Genomic DNA, 18,581 nt, shown 5'->3' on the forward strand with positions numbered 1-18,581 from the left:
AATTGACATGTAATGTATTAGTTTTAGGATTACAACATAATGACTTGATTTATTTATATACTGTGAAATGGTTACCACAATAAATTTAATTAACATCTATCACCATACATGGTTACAAATTATTTTTTCTTCTGATGAGAATTTTTGAGATCTACTCTCTTAGCCACTTTCAAACATATAGTACAGTTATATGAATTTATTTTATAGTAATATATTGTTAGAAATACTTTTACATTAGCCTTTGTTTAGTGACTATACAAGCACATAATTTTAAAATTACACAGTATAAAAGTTTATAAGCTGAAAAGCAAGTATCCCTTCCTTCACTCTAAATTTCCCAGTTGTCTTCAGAAACAACCTGTCTTAACTAATCTTTTATGTGTTATTACTGAGATTAACATATAGAATTATATTAGCTCCTCTTTCTCATACAATGGTTAGGGGAAAGGGAAGAGGAGAAGGTTTGGGATGAGTCAGCTTGGGTGACTGGAGAATGGGGCTACCACAGAGACGTCAAGGGGAAGTATATTAGGAAGACAGAGGGAGGAACGTCAGACTACAAGTGCTGAGTAGTACTCCGGAAATAGAAGCCAAACATAAATTTTTACATCAACTTAATGAAAATTTATTGAACATTTCTCTGTACATAACTCTAAGCAAGATGCTTAGAGTCTAAAGAAGGCAGGAGCAGGATAGAGCACACAAATGGCAATTTTACAAGGACAAGCATGGCTAGCACAGCTGTCTATAACCCTCTAGTCCGGCTCTACAGAACTATTTCTATAGCGTGAGCCCCCCGAAGTCCTCTTTAGGTTCGAACCGAAGCTGCCCCATCTCTTAGTGATGTTTATTTAGAGCCAGGGTCTCTTGACTTATTTCTACTGGGTTAGTATATTTGTCTCTTGGCACCCAGTTTTCTTATTGTTGAAAATGATGCTCATAGTCCTCAGACACAAGTTCACTAGCACTGCTCTGGGCTGGCCAATATGTTCTTAGGGCATCTGTGGGCTAAGTCAACTTCTAAATGATTTGCATGCTGGTCAAACTAATTTTATTCCAGCTCTTTGTTTCTCAGCCATTAGTTGGAAAAGCTCGAAGTCTCCTTCCATTTATCCCATGATCAAGATGATAGCTCTCTACTCCAAGCTCTGCTTTCAGCCGGGTAAAACATCACAACCACCTGGTATCATCGAAACCCCTCACTGACCACCCAGGAAACTACTGTCTGTTTTAAGTCCATTTGGACAAACTGTCCATCTGTGGCTTGTCCCCAAGGTTTGTCGAAGGACTGGACAGACTGAACATTCATGTGCATCTCTGTTGGTCAAGAGCTTTCTCTTTTCCCTCTCTCTCTCTCTCTTTTTTTTGAGTATTGTGATCTCTCCGTTGTTTCTTGCACAGTTGCGCAGGCCACGATCTCAGTCAGTTTTTTCAAGAAGAGAAGTAGGGTTCACGAGGCATGGCACTGTCCTGCTTTATCCAGCGCTCTCTCCTAAGGCTTATCAATCGCTTGTTGGTCACATGGATCTTCCTTAGTGTTAGCAACAGCCCATATAGAAATGGCTCCAGGATCCAGAGTGCTGCCATCTCCGTCTCTCTTAGTCTCCCAAATTTTGAGTTTGTCTGCTTTCCTTACTGACCCTGACAGAAGAACAACAACTCCTTGGCAGAGGGTGGACATTTCTCAAAGCATATAACTACATTAATAGAGTACACTTTTTATATTTCAAAATGTTAATATTAACACTATAAAGCCGTAAAATACATAGCTCCCTCTCAGACTGAAGAGGCAGGTGTTCAGTCATAGGTATACAAGATAAGTTGTGGCATTACCTTAGAATTCAGAGTAGATAAAAGTCACTATTCCAGGTAGTGGGAGTTCTACAGAAAGCACAGTTTGTAAAATTAAGAAAAGAGGCCACGTCTGACACAGAAGGCATTAGTCCTAAACATTAGGCTCCAATCCAATCCAATCCAAATGTGTTCTGAAAAGAAGCAGATAAAATCTGCTCCTGGCATAGGGAGCCGAGCTGGCATTATAAGGAGGCTATTTTGTATAGAGGGAGTCCTAGAACCTCCACTATTATTTATGGTAAAATTTTCTCACCTTCTGGGAAGGTTTAGAGAGACAAAAAAAGTCAGCCAAAAACTTGAAAAGGAAAGCGTATGTATCATAGAATTTGTACACTTGAAATCTACACAATTTAGTAATCAATGTCATTCCAATAAATTTAATTTAAAAAGGGAAAGAAGAAAGAGAAACCACCCACTAAAAAATAGTCAAATGGACATTACTCTTTAATTAAAAATGTGTAGCACTTTTGTCACCTGAGTCTGTCTTTGAAATGTTGACAATACATTGGGCTTCATTAGATCTTTCAGGTACACGGTTTTCTACTCTGGAGAAATAGAAAAAAGAATTAGGTCAGATTTCACAGTGGAGCCACTTCCTTTTCTAGATTTCAATGACAGGGCCAAATATAGGGGACATTGCAATAACAATGAGGAAGAACAAATGATTGAAGAGAGAGGTGAAGTGTCACCCACACTGTTTTCAATAGCTACCCTTTATTTTTGTCTGGGCCTGTCCCTGCCCTAGGCTGAGTCCCTGCCACCTTCACTCTGTAGGCTCTTCTGGACTATTTCTGAACTAAGTCTGACAGGGCAGGCAAGATCTCAGGACCCTGACTCACCATCCAGGATCCCTAGACTCACAGTGGCTGGAATATCCATCTAAGTGCTGGGCACTCTGGGTCCCATGTGCCCTTGGGTCCTAGCTGTGTCTCTGACCAGGCTCTTCACTGAAGGCTGCTTTGAGCCCACAGCCATGCAGCCAGAGCCTTGATATTTTTGACAAGCTCAGTTCCTCAGGAGGGACGGAAGTATGGACAATCTAATTATACCATGCGGTGAAAGGACTGATCACCAGGAATCTTCATGCATCCCTTCATGTATTCATTCAATCTTTCAACAAATATGTATTAAGCACCTACTATATGCCAGGCACTGTGCTGGTTGCTAGCAGCACAATGATTAGTTTAACTAATATGATCCCTGCTCTCTATAGAGTCTAGATTTATAGAGTTTAATAATATGTAAATATTGTTTCTTTATAAAGAAAAAGGACAGGTATCCACATGACACTATAATGGGCTGACATAATCTAGTTTGGGATGGGTTTTTAAGAAAGTGCTGCTTGAATCAAGATCTGAAGAATGAGATGAAGAAGTGGCAGAAGAATATGCCAAGCAGAAGGCACAGCAGATTCAAAGACACAGAAGCCAAATGGAACATATTTTCATTCCTCGTTTATTCATGTATTCATTCCACACATGTAGGAAAGCCACTAGTCAGACACTGTGCTAGGTACTGAGGTTACCGTGGTGAATAAGATGCAGCCATGCTCCCCGCATCAGGCTCCTTTGGTATTGATTGTTTACTTGGCCATGACTGAGCATTGTGCATTGGACTCCCTGCCATCCATTTACAACTAGGACATTTTCCTCCTGGTCCTATTAGTTTCGCTTTCCCTTCCCTCTCCATTAGTTCATGTTTGTTGGAGTCTCAGCAGGCCTCAGATGTAAATCTATTCAAGTTATAGACCCTCTGGGAATCAGACCTCTTTCAACAATGTTATAGGGTTTGGACTCACCTTTCCTTGGCCTGTTCACTCTCTTCCCTTTCCACTCTGATGACTTCTGAAAGAGAGCAAAACAATCTCAGAAAATGTATCGCCCATTCATCCTAAAAAAGGGAAAGTTTGAAGAGGCTCCGAAGTCCTACTCGGAGAAAAAATCGTTGTAGCCTTACATGTGAAATAGACGGTTACTTGATGCAATTTCAGGGGGACCGAGAAGGAGCTCCTTGCATCCAAAAAGTAAATGCCTTTACTTGCTCACTGTGCCTTAAGTTCTAATGTTGGAAATAGGATTTTCACTAACAAATCTAGTCTTTGCTAAAATAAAAATACTAGTGGGAGGGGGAACACATTTACTTTCAGCAATCATTTAGTGATCAGACAAGAATTTCCAAACCTTTTCTGAAAATAAGACTTAGGAGGAAAAGGAAATCTTGAAGCTGTTAATGCTGAAGTGGGTTAGCCAGTGGACACTACCAACTACACAAAACCGCATGGATGGACTCACATGAGAAATCTCCAGCTGGCTAGATCTCCCAAAAGCCCGAGTTGCTACTGGAATGGACTTACTACTGATGCAACTTGGAGTGTAAAGTCCTCTAGGTTGACTTCTGAGACAGTGCTATCGTCCCACTTAGAGCCTTTACAGCAGGGGTTGTTAACCTGGGTGTCACAGGAATTCTCTCAACAGCTCCCCTGATGGTTTTGAATATTTTCTATCATTGGCAGTTCATGCGCACACAGGTACAGGTATGTGTGTGTGTCTGTGTGTGTGAATGCGCATGTGTGTGTTGAAAAATAATCAGCTTTATTGAGATACTAGAGGCCTGGTGCACGTGTATTGGAGAGGGTGTCCCTCAGCCTGGCCTGCACCCTCTCACAGTCCTGGACCCCTTGGGGGATCGGGCCTAAGCCAGCAGTCAAACATCCCTCTTGCAGTCCGGGGCTCTCACAGTCTGGGACCCCTCGCTCCTTACCCCTCGCTCCCACCTGCAGCAGAGGTGGGAGAGGCTCCCGCCACTGCTGCTGTGCTCGCCAGCTGTGAGCCCAGCTTCTGGCTGAGTGGCACTTCCCCTGTGGGAGTGCACTGACCACCAGGGAGAAGCTCCTGCATCGAGCACCTGCCCCCTGGTGGTCAGTGTGTATCATTGTGACCAGTCTTTCCACTGTTCGGTGGATTTGCATGTTAGCCTTTTATTATATAGGATAATTCATATACAATAAAATTCAATCAATTTTCATATAGATTTTGGTGAGTTTAACAAATGTATGCAGTCATGCAATTACCACCATAACCAAGATATAGAACATTTATATAAGCCCCCAAAGCTGCCCTTTTCTCCCACCCTGTTCCCTGGTAACCACTGATCTGTTTAATGTCACAAGAGTGTCACTTAATTTCATGTAAGTTGGATCAGATGACGTGTGGGGTCTTTCACTTAGCATACATAATGCTTTTGAAATTCATCTGAGTTGTGGCATGTTGCCAGTACTATACCACTATTAGTTTATTCATTCACCAATTTGGGATGCCAGGTTTTCAGTACCATAGGCTGCTATAAACATTTGTGCAGACATGGTTTTTATTTCTCAATAGAGGCCTGGTGCATGAAACTTGTGCACTTGGGGGGTTGTCCCCTCAGCCCGGCCTGCACCCTCTCATGGTCCCAGACCCCTCATGGGATGTCTGACTGCACTTGGGGGGGTGTTCCCCTCAGCCCGGCCTGCACCCTCTCACGGTCCCGGACCCCTCATGGGATGTCTGACTGCTGGGTATCGGGCCTAAGCCGGCAGGAAGACATCCCTCTCGCAATCCTGCACTGAGCATCTGCCCCTGGTGGTCAGTGCGCATCATAGCGACTGGTTGCTCAGGTTGTTCTGCCGTAATGGTCGCTTAAGCTTTTATTATATAGATGGGTAAGTATCTAGAATTGCAGGGCTGTATAGCAGTGCATCAGGATTTCAGTTGTTTCACATCCTCTTCAAAACTTGGTATTTATTAGTCCTTGTAATCTTTGTCATGTTAGTGGGTGTGTAATGGTATCTTGTTATGCCTTTAATGTGTATATCCCTAATGATTAATGGTGTTATGACTGTGTGACTATGTTTATTGACCATTTATATACCTTCTTCTATTAAGTATCTGTTCAAGTCTTTTGCTCCCTGCCTTTTGTTAAGTGAATTTTTTTTCTTATTACCCAATAGTAATCTATAATTATATATTCTGGATATAAGCCCTTTATCAAATATACATTTTTGCAATATTTTCTCCCAGCCTGTGGCTTGACTTTTCATTTTTTTTAACAAAGTCAAAGGATAAAAGTTTTTAATCTTGATGAATTTCAGTTTATCAATTTGTGTTTATTGTGTCTGTCTAAGATTTGGGTAAGGTAAGGTCACAAAGATTTTTTCCTATGTTTTCTTTCAAAAGTCTTTTAATTTTAGCTCTTATATTTAGATATGTAGTTCACTTCAAGTTAATTTTGTGTGTGCCTAGGTTCATATTTTTCCATGTGGATATCTAATTGCCCAACACCATCTGTTGAAAAACTATCCTTTCTGCATGAAATCATTTTCACACATTTGTCAAATAAGTTGACCATGTGAATTTATTTTTGGACTTTCCATTTTGGTCCATTGACTGAAGTGTCTGTGCTTTCACCAGCATCATGCTGCCTTGATTACTATAACTGTATAGTAAACCTTAAAATTAGGTAGTATAAGTCCTCTGTTTCCTTATTTTTCAGAATTCTTTTGGCAATTGTAGGTCTTTTGCATTTCCACATGACTTTTAAAAGCAGGTTTTGAGTTTCCACCAAACAGCCTGTAAGAATTTTGATTGGTATTGCATTAAAACCATAAATCAATTTGGGGAAAACTGGTATCTTAAAATCTAGTCTTTTGATCCATAAACATGGCATATTTCTCCATTTACGTAGGTCATTTAAATTTTTGTGGGTTATATTTTTTAGTTTTTAGTATACAGGTCTTGTTTAGATTCTATATTTGTCAAAGCTCCTCTTGAAAATAAGGGCACTTATAGCTGAATGAAATATTTCAAATGTCTGTAGACCAATCCAGAATAATGAAGTTATTCTTTTATGTCCATGACAAAAATCATCACCATTAAACACACACACACACACACACACACACACACATTTTAAAGTAAAAGCAGATAGTAAAGATAGATTTCTAACCTTTTAGGTTTGATTATAAATTTAGCATTTTGAAGGGCAGATGTGATGATATCACTAACTTTCAATTTTTAAGCCCTGTGAAGGTTTCTGTTTAAATGGTGGTTGAAATGTTTTATTTTGGAGAAAACACTTGCCCTTTAAGAGATCATTCCTGGAAAAGCCAAGATTCAGTTTTGGTGGAAGGAGGCAAGTTGAAAAAAAACAACTGTTGGTTGCTAGGGCACTAATATATCAGATGTCAGTCACACAAAACCAAACAAGGAAGCAAAATTTCAGGAGGAGTTTTTTTAATCTTTTTCCTGAGTGGGTAAACTGACAGGTAGCTTTTGATTGGGAAAAGACAGTAATTCAAGATGACATTTTCTCAAGCCTTACCTGTCTTATTTGCTAAAAATAAAAAATAAAAAGAGAAGAGAGATTGGAAACCAGCAAAATAACCATGCCATTTCCCCTTTTTAAAAATTTAACAGGTTAAACAGGGTAAATATGTATGTTTAGGGGAAAAACCCAATATCATTATGAACAAACACTGGAAAGGACTTTTGATGCCAAGTTAGTTTAAGGATTGTTCTCCTCTGAGGAGAGGATTGGTTTTGGAATAGGAGGAAGCTCCATTTTTGGAGAAATTCCTACAGATTATCAGTAAACTTGTGCCTCTCTGAAGGGATCACAACTGCTTTCATGTTTGTCTATTGGCAGAATTTAGTTCCTGTGGTTGCAGGACTGAAATTTCCATTTCCCTGCTGGCTCTCAGATGAAGGCCATTCTCAGCTTCTAAAGGCGGCCTACATTTCTTGGCTCATGGCCCCTTTCTCCATCTTCAAAGCCAGAAATGGTGGGTTGAGTCTGTCTTAAGTTTTGGTTCTCTTCTCCTTCCATTCTTACCTTTCTAATCAAGCTGGGAAAAGTTCTCTGACTCATGTGATTAGACTGGGTCCACCTGGATAATCCAGGCTAATTTCATTATCTTAAGGTTGGTGTCCTAATCACATATGAAAGTCCTCTTTGCTGTAGAAGAAAACATTACAGATTCTGGGGCATGTGAGGTGGACTCCGTACTGTGGGCATTATTCTGTTTATCACATAGCTAATGCCAGAGGAATTCACAAAGCAAATGTAGACATTGCTGAAGTTATGGAACCCAAATTTACAAACATCTCATATCTACACGTCATAGTTATTCAGTACATCTCCCTTCCTCCAGTGATATCAAGGCTCTTCTCTTTTATCAGATTCACTGGCATAAGTGACTGACCAAACAACGTTTTCCTATCAGTACTTTTTATCACATTCTTGGGGGCTGGGGGGAAGGGTTCATATATGTGCTGTGCCCTCTTGTCTTCTGCCTTTTACCATGCATAGCTCAATTTGACCATCTTATATGCACACATATAGCTTCTTAAAACTCTTTCCAATTTCTCTCATGTGTATACACACATCCTCCTCTTTAATTCCCTTTTCTAGTCTCCTGAATTTTTCTGATTGCTTCTTGAAGGAAGAAACAGTCTTACTTTCTTTTTCTCTATCCCTTCTTCTTTGTTTCATTTGTAAACTGATTACTCCAATGTGAAAGCAAATTTAGGAGACAGCTTCTTCCCTAACTGAAGGTTGCTTCTGCACATTTAGCCAATTCTAAAGGCAATGAGATTGAAAAAAAAGAGAAGCTCAAAACCCTGACCTTGAAAAGTCAAAGCCTGGACAAGCATGGTAAATCCATACATCTGATCCTCTGTACTGAATTTTCCCCACATCAGCAGCTTGAATTGCTCTGCCATATGCTTTGTGTCAATTTATTGAAATTGGATAATCACTCCTAAATTTTCTGTTTTAAAGCAGGGATGAAATAAATAACTGCTAATGTCATCCATCTATTTTCTACATGGATCTTAAAATCAATATAATGAAGTTTTAAATAAGATGCTGACCAAAAACATTATTCTTTTTACCATAAGTGAGTAAGAAGGTTACCTGAATTATTAACACCAACCAAACTTATACTAGAGGCAATTACTGAGATGAAGTCCAACCTTATTTTACAACTTTATCCAAACCAGCCCAAACCATATATAGGAATTATTCTAAAGTCAGGAACCATTTTCCCCACTAAACAAACACAGGCCATTTTTACAACACATGTGGGAGGATGCTGAATGCAGTGCTATTTACAATAGCAAAAGCTCCAAGTGTCCAATGATATAGAGTTGGTTAAATAGATTAAGGTATATCCACATAATGGAATATCTCGCAGCTATTTAATGTGATGCTGTAGAATGATGTTTAATGACATTGAATATTTTTTGTACATTTAGTACAAAAAAGTTAGAAAACATGTGAGATTATCCTACTTGTAAAACAAAATAGTCCTTATAATAGTATCCCAGTTATGGAAAAAAACAGATTTATACATAAAAAGTATCTGGACAATATAGACCAAATGCTATCAGCATAATAATTTTTTTCTTACTACTGGAACAATAGGTGATTATCTCCCCCCACCCCCTAGGTACCTTACCAAGGTACCTTACCCTTGGAATCTGGGTAAGGTACCTGTGCCAAGGCTCTGAATGTACTGTCCTCTGTGTGATGCCTGCATCCTCAGCTCCCTGTGTAGATAGGCCCAGGTCCTGAAGTTTCCTTCATACTAAATATGTATATTTAGTAATGCATATGTAATGCTTGGTAATCAATAAAAGTTCATATTCTTTTTTAAAGTTAGTGAGGAACAATTCATCTAACTGCTCAGGAGACCTATTTTAGAGATGAGAAGGCAAATCTGATGGTTATCTAATGTTCCTCTTCTCCCACCAAACATCCCGGCTTGAACATCACCAGGTCTATAAGTGCTTTCACCATTTTTCTTCATTGAATTCTGAAAGTAACCTTATGAAGGGAGGTAGGTAAAGCAAGGAATGATCTTTTATATTTGTAAGTCTTAGGCTAGAAATGTTGCCTTTCCTAGAAATCCAGAGCAATGTTATCAGGTGCTGAGTCTCATCTACAGGGATTCCAGATCCTGAGGGGAAACCTTGCCTTCCAACCTCTTGTTGACTTTTTGCCAGTCTGGGCTCAACCAAGGAGCTGCAGGAGGCAGCAGGTGGGGAAGACCCTGCAAAGTGGCACTCTGCGGAGAGGACAAGCGCTGACTCACCACATTCATGAGCGGGGCCAGGCTTCTTCTTCCTTTTCTTTAGTGTTATAAAGAACACTACCATCGCAGACACACCGAACAGCAGTACAGGTAGAGCAGTCAGGAGGACATTGTCTGGGACAGGCAGGGGTGGCTGAGGTGGCTTTGCATCTAAAAATGACCACAAATTTTTAATTAGCCAGGAAGATTGGTTATAAAAGGTTTATGAAGGCCACTGTTCTCTTATTTATATGCCAGCTTTTCCCCAGGGCTCTACTGCCAGAGAAGCCAGAAATACACAATATGAGGTGTTAGAAATTCCCAGTCCAGGGTCTTCAGCAGTTAACTAATAACCAAGCCAGTGCCTCTGACCAAATACCTGGACTGAGCTCCCTTACTTTCCCAGAGGGTGGGATGACAATGACTGTGATCTAGAAGAAGGTTGACCTTGCCCTTGGAATCTGGGTAAGGTACCTGTGCCAAGGCTCTGAATGTACCGTCCTCTGTGTGATGCCTGCATCCTCAGCTCCCTGTGTAGATAGGCCCAGGTCCTGAAGTTTCCTTCATAATAATTCCTCCGTCCACTATCATCTCTAGATCAAGCTTCAGACACCTTTCACCTGGACAAATACAATGACCTCACAGGCGTTCTACCTCCAGTTTTGTTTTTGTTTGTTTGCCTTTTACACTGAGGTCACAGCAGATTTCCCCAAGCAGGGCTGTCAGCATGTCTCACACACTAGAAAAACTTTGCTGTCTTTTCATGCCCTGAGGTATCAGGGTCAGATTCAGCTTCTGGGAGGCCAAGACTTATTTCCTTGCATGGAGACTCATAAGTTTCCAGGGAGTTGAAAAAGAGGCTTTTGGGGGAAAACTGAGAACTGAGGGGCCCATTTCATAAACATTTATGAGAACACTTCCAGTAGTTAATCCTAAACTATAGGAAAACAGGACCTCCTGTTAGCTTAGCTGCAATTTGTGGACCCATGCCCTGATCCTGGGGCATTAAGAAGAGGAGTTATTGCAAGTCTTATTCAATTCTTTTTGAGTCTGTCCCAGTTCATCTCGCTTCAGCCTATTTGGTATTCCCAGTAAAGTGGGGGTGGGAAGGTTAATACTTGTTAACATGGAGACTGCTACCTTTTGACACCCCAAAAGATTCCTTGACTCACAGTCTAACCTATCTCTGATCAAGCCATAGAATAAGGTCGCAGAGAGGCCAGTCCCAGCTTCTTGAGGCAGCTGGAGCTGAAAGTTTCTGAAGATGGTGGTAGCTGGGTGGTTTCAGCAGTAGTTGAGAAGCAGAAAAAGGTGAGTCATGATGAGGCTATCTTGGTGGCAAGGCCCTATTTATTTGTTGACTGTAGGAGCCATGGCAGAGGGCCCCAGAGCATGTCATGTGTAGTGATGTTAGGGCCTCCAAGAAGGTGCTGAACTTCAGGGGTGGCTTGGAGAGGCCTCTATCAGGCTACAGTAGAAGCAACCAGGACAGGCTCGGTGGCCTCACCATTTACTGGATTCTTAGAGGGGGAAGTACTTGAGTGGAGGAAATCAATACCAGGAGAGAGAATTGGCCCATTGGTAAAGTTGGCTTTTAGGAACTGGCCCCAGAGGTTGTACATAAAAATATGTCCATAGGCCAAGATATGTTTGAACAAGAAGACATCAGGATAAAGAAGGCAGCAAAGCCAGAGGGTGGAGCTAGGAGTTGGAAGGATGACTTAGGAAAAGACAAAGCATGGGGCCAGAGTTGGAGAAGGGGCCAAGGCAAGCAGAAGGCAGATAGGTGGGGGAGGGTTCCGCATCAGAACCAGCAGTGATGGAGACAGTGTGGGAGAAGGGTGCTTCTATTCCAGGAAAGAATCTTGCAGTCACTGCTCCTCAAAAGTGGGGTTTCAAATATGGATACATTCCCTCAAGGGCAAAGTCATGATTTTAAAATGTCAGGCTCCTATTAGTGGACACTGCTTAGTCTGAATGCTTTCCTCCAGCTGGACTGGTCTCCATACTGCACTATCAACATGCCACAAGAATTTCTGCTTCTGAGTCTTTCCTTGACATATATGTACATTTCCTTTTGTGCCCACATTGGATACTGCTAGTCCATTGTGGTCCTCACCTGTCATCACCTCACCACCAATTTTTTCTTTTTTTGTGTTACAAGAACCCACCTCCTTTTAAAAGGCTTCCCCTGACTCCCAAGAACTTGCCTATATCTGATTGCCTATAAGACTACTTATAGTCACTTTATTTTAATTTTACAACTTATTTCTATGGAATATAATTTAGATTCCAATCCAATCTTTTTAAAATACAGATTTTCGTGTGTATACATCATGAAGTTCTAACTCTATTGGAAGGTCTTTGAGAACAGAGCGTATATCTTATACCTTTTAGTTTTCATCCTTGCAACCAAGAATTTCTAGAATGGTTCTATATTCACAACAAGTGCTATATGTATGTATGCCTGGTGTGTGTTTTGGGGGTGAGAGGTGTGGGTGTGGGTTTGTCTGTATTTTAATGAACAGAAGAATTCTAGCTTGGAGGAATCTTGAATTTTCTGACCTAAACTTCAGAATTGTCTATCCAAAGGTAGCCCAAAAGACTGGGTTAGTTTCAGGGCTTAAGAACATGCTTCCTTGAGTGCAGAATAGGTTCATAATGTTGGCTGTAGGTTCATAGTGTCCTGGACCCTGCAGCACCTCTGTCAATATAAAATGGCTCAGTTGGAGGTTTCCTGGGACATTGGATGATCTGTCATAGCATTTGTGTATAAGACCTGGTAAAAGACATAGTCTTGGGGAGAAGCCTTACCTATATTGTAAGGTTGGGAGAAAAGCTTTGTCTGTGTTGGCTCAGGTTGCAGGACACAGAAGATGCTCACATTTGTTTCTGGAAACACTGGTAAAGACGAGCTGATAGAAACATTGTACAGTCCTGTGATATTATCTTGAATTATTTTCATGACAGCATCATACTCAGATGTTGAATTCATGGTTTTTAGCAGAAAATTCATCTTCGTAGGTTTTGGGTAGCCTTGTACAGATGAGCAGGTCACATTTATGAAGGAATTTTCTGTTCTATTAGAAATTAGCATTATTTCAGGTTGACTGAAGTTAGCTGAATAGAGATACAAAGAGAGAGAGAGGGAGAGATTGATCAAAATTTAAAAGTATTTAGAAAAGAATAGCAAATGACTGGGAACTCTTCTGGGAGCCTCAGAGTGCCTCAAGCAGGGTCTCAGACCATGGTGAGAGCCACATAAAGGCCTTCATTGAATTCTGAAAGTAACCTTGTGAAGGGAGGTAGGTAAAGCAAGGAATAATCTTTTATATTTGTAAGTCTTAGGTTAGAAATGTTGCCTTTCCTAGAAATCTAGAGCAATGTTATCAGTTGCTGAGTCTCATCTACAGTCTCATCGCTATAGCATTTGGTTAAATGTCCCATATTTAATTTTTAAGAATGAAGTTTGGGACCATGCTTACTTTCTGTTTACCCAAGTCAAGGGGATGCTGTCTGAGTGATAGGAGGGCTAAATTTAAATCATCAAAAATTTATAGTGAGCCCTAGCTGGTTTGGCTCAGTGGATAGAGTGTCGGCCCATCCACTGAGTTTGATTCTGGTCAAGGGCATGTACCTTGGTTGTAGGCTCGATCCCCAGCCCATGTTCGGGTGCGTGCAGGAGGCAACCAATTGATGTGTCACTCTCACATCGATGTTTCTCTCTCTTTGTCTCCCTCCCTCCCTTCCACTCTCTCTAAAAATCAATGGGAAAATATCCTTAGGTGAGGATTAACAAAAATAAAACCTTTATAATGAGGCTACTTCTCTAAGGAATAAAGTCTTTGGAAGGAGAAGTAGTCTGACTTTAGGACCTAAGTGTCCCATGGAATATATTTCAGGTCACCAGACCAAGAGAACAGAATGGGATTGAGGCTAAAGTTCCACAAGGAACCAACAGAGTTCTGGGTGCTGGTGTGCTCTGGGCCCTATCTTCCGGAAATCCACACAGGATGGTGGGAAGTGAGTGGGTGGGGACTTTGGATTTAGATATTCAAAATACTGGTTTTGGGAAGGACTGTCAAAGTATCTTCATCATATATTTTAAGATGAAGGGCAAACCCAGCCATTTTTAGGAAAAAATATATGCTGTTAATAAACACAGAGCTTCTCTTGCCTTGTTTACCATTCAGATTTTTATGGCTGTTGAGGATTGCTGGCACCTATTCCTTCTGCCAGAAAATAGCTCACTCTCTTTCCAGAGTTATGAGGTCATTTTCAGGTTCTACATACTAATGTATACTTTAGCATGTTGTCTCTGAAACTTCAGTGATTTGCATGCCATACTACAAGTTCTGCTTTATCAACACACTACTTAAGCATTCGGCTTGTAACTTTATGTGGTTTATCAAAGGTGGAATGCCATGGTACTACCTACTGTAACCTTATTAGCAATATCTATGAAATTATAGGTTTTATAGATAGGTTTTTATTAGTTTTTCTGGTACATATTAAAATAACATAAAACCATTAAAATATTTTTTAAAAAATGATTGTCTGTGTCCCACCTACACCACACCATGTTTCTCTATAGAACCTGGCCACACTTTGAAAATATCACTATAGCATTTGGTTACATGTCCCAAAAGCCCTACAGCCTAGTTGAGTGACACTTAAAGGGAGCAACTTCCCATTCTAATTCTATTTTTACCTCTGCTTTATTCTGGTTTCAGAATTGTTGTTAATCTGACTTTTTCAGTTTCATAAAAAGTTAATCTGTGTCTATGCCCGGCCAGCATGGCTCAGTGGTTGAGCATCAACCTATGAACCAGGAGGTCATGGTTCCATTTCCAGTCGGGACACATGCCCTGGTTGCAGGCTCGATCCCCAGTGTGGGGCGTACTGGAGGCAGCCAATCAATGTTTCTCGCATCACTGATGTTTCTATCTCTCCCTCCCTCTTCTTTCCTCTCTGAAAGTAATGATAATATATTTTTAAAAATTAAAAACAATGCATTTTATTGTATTATAATTTTTTAAAATCTATATTGACAGGTTTTTCAAAGCCTGGAGGAACAAAGGAGCTGGTTTACTAGTTTTGAGACTCTGTGCATTGGGTTATTTCCCCTTCTGTCTACCAAGCTTATGGTTGGGCAGAAAACAACTCATAAACAATCTCTGGAATGTTGAAGGGAAATCCAAATTACTTAGCTGTCACCCTCACTAGGAGCTCCAGGCAAAGATTCAGGGGGTGAGAAATCTTGGACCAAAGGAGAAAATAAATAGTAAAAGAGATTTGAGGTCTATGTGATATATAAACTTAGTAATGGAAAAGTTACCCATGGTTTTTACTTAGCCACATTACCTTTGTTTAGTTAGCTCTATTCTGTCCCCAAAGTGGATTCTTACTGATCTTTCAGAAGCAAACTATAAAAAGTACAAAGGACTTCTAGTTCCCTACTCCCAAACCCTGCATTACCTTCAAGTGGACTTCCCAGAAATGACTGTCCTCTGCCTTCTCTCTATAGGTCACCCCTGCCCCCTACCAGTGTTCCCTGATCACTGCAGTCTCATCTAGAAGGCCAGGGATTAGGACATGCCATTGACAACATACCAAGCACTGATAGGTCGATATCATTTTGGTGGATGATCATTCCGTGGAGGCTTTTGCGATGATAGATGAAACATTGATACAATCCCTTGTCCTTGATCTGAATATTGTGGAGTCGCAGGGTCCAGTTATCCTGGTCCAAGCTTGTGCGGTCCTTGTAGTTGGCATCAACACTTTGAGGATTCTCTTTGCCTTTGAGTAGTTCATAAAGAACCAACTTATCCTGGTCCTGCCAAAATACTACCAGCTCATCCAGGCTTATGTTTTGAGGGTTTGTAAAGTAACATGGAAGGTCTCCAGTTTTGTTGAAATATGCCTGACTTTTCATGGAAGCAGCACCTAAAAAAAGAAAGGTGGGTATTGGGGAAGGAGAAACAAGAGGGGAGAACAACAGCAACAACTCCATTTTTCTTTATATAATACCCAGATGCTACCTTATCAGTAATGAGATTGAGGAACTAGATGTTAAATTCTGGAACAGTTGCATACGTGTTGGCATCTGGAGGATGGGACTTTTGTTCTCACTCTACTGCTAACTAAATCTGTGTGGCCTTGTGTAACCACAACTGCTATGAGGCTAAGTTTTTTTATCTGTTTAATGAAGGTGTGAACCAAATGTTCTAAGGATCTATCCAGCACTATGGGTCTGTGAATTTAAATCCTAGAACAGGGACAACTAGCAGTTGGATAACTTATTCGCCCATCTGTTACCTTCCTATAACCTGAACACTAATTCACTACAGCTGTTAAGGCTCCATTACTTCTACACCATCACCAAAAACTCTCCCTTTTCCTCCCCATCCCCTTATTCCTTAGCCTGAATAGAGTTCCCTCATGACTGCATATTTCATGGCCAGCTCTCCCAAGGATATAGTACAGTTTGGAAATGACATAAATAGCCAACCAAGGCTTCTAATCTCAGTGACCTCTCTAAGGTCTTTCAGGGATCAGAAAGAGAACTGAGCAAATGCAATGGCTGGGATTGTGGTAGTCAAAGACCATTTAAGAAACATGAATGAAATACTGAAAATGAATCATAGATGGGAAGGTGAGAATGTGCTTTTTGGAGTATTGGGGAAACCTCAATTACCATAAACTTGCTCTTTCCAGGATGCATTGCTCTGGCAGTTTTTTAAACCCCTGGAGGACAGGCTGGGAGAGTTCAGAGAAAGGCTTTCCTCCCCAAGGACATTTGGAGTTTGTGGAAGGGATTTTGTGTGATTGATTATATATTGTAATAATTATGTATGGTGCTAAGTACTTGAAATATCAGGGGGAACACTTTGTAAAGTATCTGATTGTCTAACCTGAAACTAATATAAAATAATATTGAATGTAAACTATAATTAAAAAACAAAGCTTTTTAAAAATGTGATTGATTATAGGGTTTTTGTAGGACCTACTCTGAGTCATGGAATTGAGACTTGGCCAAGAAATTAGTGGTGGGTGAGAAGTGCAGGGTTGGGGGGAAATGCTGTTTCTTAGTTAATATAATGAAGTTAGCTGCCACCTTGGAGAGGAAGTTCAGGCGGGTTCTAAGTAAAGCTCCATTGTTTAGGACTTTATTAAGGAGGAAAGTGAGGTGGGTTGGTAAGAGAGAGAAGAGTAGTTTCATTCAAGTTGTTCGTTGAGGGGTGGTAGGAGAAGTTGAATTGATCTGATCCATGAGTTTCTCTTTCAAGAGAAAGTAGGACAAATAACAATGACATGCACTTGTCAAAACTGGACTGCGTGCAGAATGGCCCAGTGAGAACAAATAATCAAGGGGGTTGGTAGTGGTCTTAAATTTGAAGGGAAGAGGACTCCAGGCATCAGTGAGAGCTGGCACAAATTTGAATCACCACCTATTACATTCTGCTCAGTAGAACTCTGAACCATTTGAAAGTATACAAATGCAGTATCCATATAGAATACGTTCCCATATTGGAGGGGAGTGGAAAAATCTACCTGGGAACCCGAAACAATAATGAAAGGGGGCCTTAAAGGAGATTTACTATATTGAGTAATTATCTTACAAGGCAACCTTGAGGCTCCTGCTCCTTCTTTGCTAAACTCTGAATGGTAAGGTAAGGGTGCCACCTACTGTAAAAGCTTCTAGCAGCGATCACTGGGTTATATCAGTGACTTGCTAAATGATATAGGGCAAATGACCTGACAGAGAACCCAAACACAGTTGGAAATTCTGCCAGTTAGTGGTCAATGTTACATTATTACTCAGGGATCAATTGGGTCTTCTGGGCCTGGAGATGACTTAGCCTTAGGCTTCTGTCTTTCTGATTCATAGTTGTTTCTCTGTTGAGCCTCACTGTACCTTTTCTCTTTCCCAACCACTCTCTTCACTCACAAATCAGTCCAACTTCTCTGACCCAGGACCCCTCTCCAAAAGATTAAAAGGGCTTTTTCATCCACATGTCTAACTGTGCTCCCCTTCACCTACCAACCAAAAGTGTGGCCTGTGTTCTAAAGACATCAGCATCAGGGAAGGGTGGTCAGAAATGCACATGTTCTGGCCCCACTCAGGCCTACTGAGTCATAATTGGCATTTTAACAAAAGCTCCAGTTTGAGCTTCGTCAGTGTGGCTCAGTGGTTGAGCATTGACCAATGAACCAGAAGGTTAGGGTTCAATTCCTGCTCAGGACACATGCCGAGGTTGCAAGCTCAATCCAAAGTAGGGGGCGTGCAGGAGACAGCTGATCAATGATCCTCTTTCATCATTGATGTTTCTCTTTCCTTTTCTCTTCCTCTCTATGATATAAATAAAAATTTACTTAGAAAAAAAATCTCCAGTTTGAGATGCTGCAATAATGGGTTTCTACCTCTGTCTCTGAGTGAAACAGAGGAGATTATGAAAAGAACATTTGTTTCCATCCAAACCTTCTTCCCTACTCTGGAATGGAAATCAGTTTGAAGCCCATTCTGGGTGGAACTGAAAGTATTTCACAATTTTCACTCCACAGTTCCTCACCAACACTGGCTTCCATGACATCACGTAGAGCTACGCATGCT

The 18,581-nt window shown here is 40.7% G+C and overlaps 1 protein-coding gene across 6 annotated transcripts in view; it reads right to left on the minus strand.

The window, feature by feature from the left end:
- CD86 (CD86 molecule) overlaps window positions 1-18,581 on the minus strand; it is a 90,449-nt gene that overhangs the window by 26,898 nt on the left and 44,970 nt on the right. For 4 of the 6 annotated variants that reach the window (XM_006755337.2, XM_006755336.2, XM_006755334.2 and 1 more), the window contains exons 3-7: window positions 15,578-15,913; window positions 12,779-13,084; window positions 9,986-10,135; window positions 3,653-3,698; window positions 2,329-2,399 (exon numbers count right to left, since the gene is read on the minus strand). In XM_006755337.2, coding sequence (XP_006755400.1) covers window positions 2,329-2,399; window positions 3,653-3,698; window positions 9,986-10,135; window positions 12,779-13,084; window positions 15,578-15,913 — 909 coding nt within the window. Of the gene's footprint in view, window positions 1-601; window positions 1,642-2,328; window positions 2,400-3,652; window positions 3,699-9,985; window positions 10,136-12,778; window positions 13,085-15,577; window positions 15,914-18,581 lie in introns of those variants that run through there. The other 2 variants (XM_015558491.1, XM_015558489.1) reach the window with 1 other exon arrangement.

The sequence above is a fragment of the Myotis davidii genome, unplaced genomic scaffold (genome assembly GCF_000327345.1).
Source record: "Myotis davidii unplaced genomic scaffold, ASM32734v1 scaffold292, whole genome shotgun sequence".
NCBI classification, from domain to species: domain Eukaryota; kingdom Metazoa; phylum Chordata; class Mammalia; order Chiroptera; family Vespertilionidae; genus Myotis; species Myotis davidii.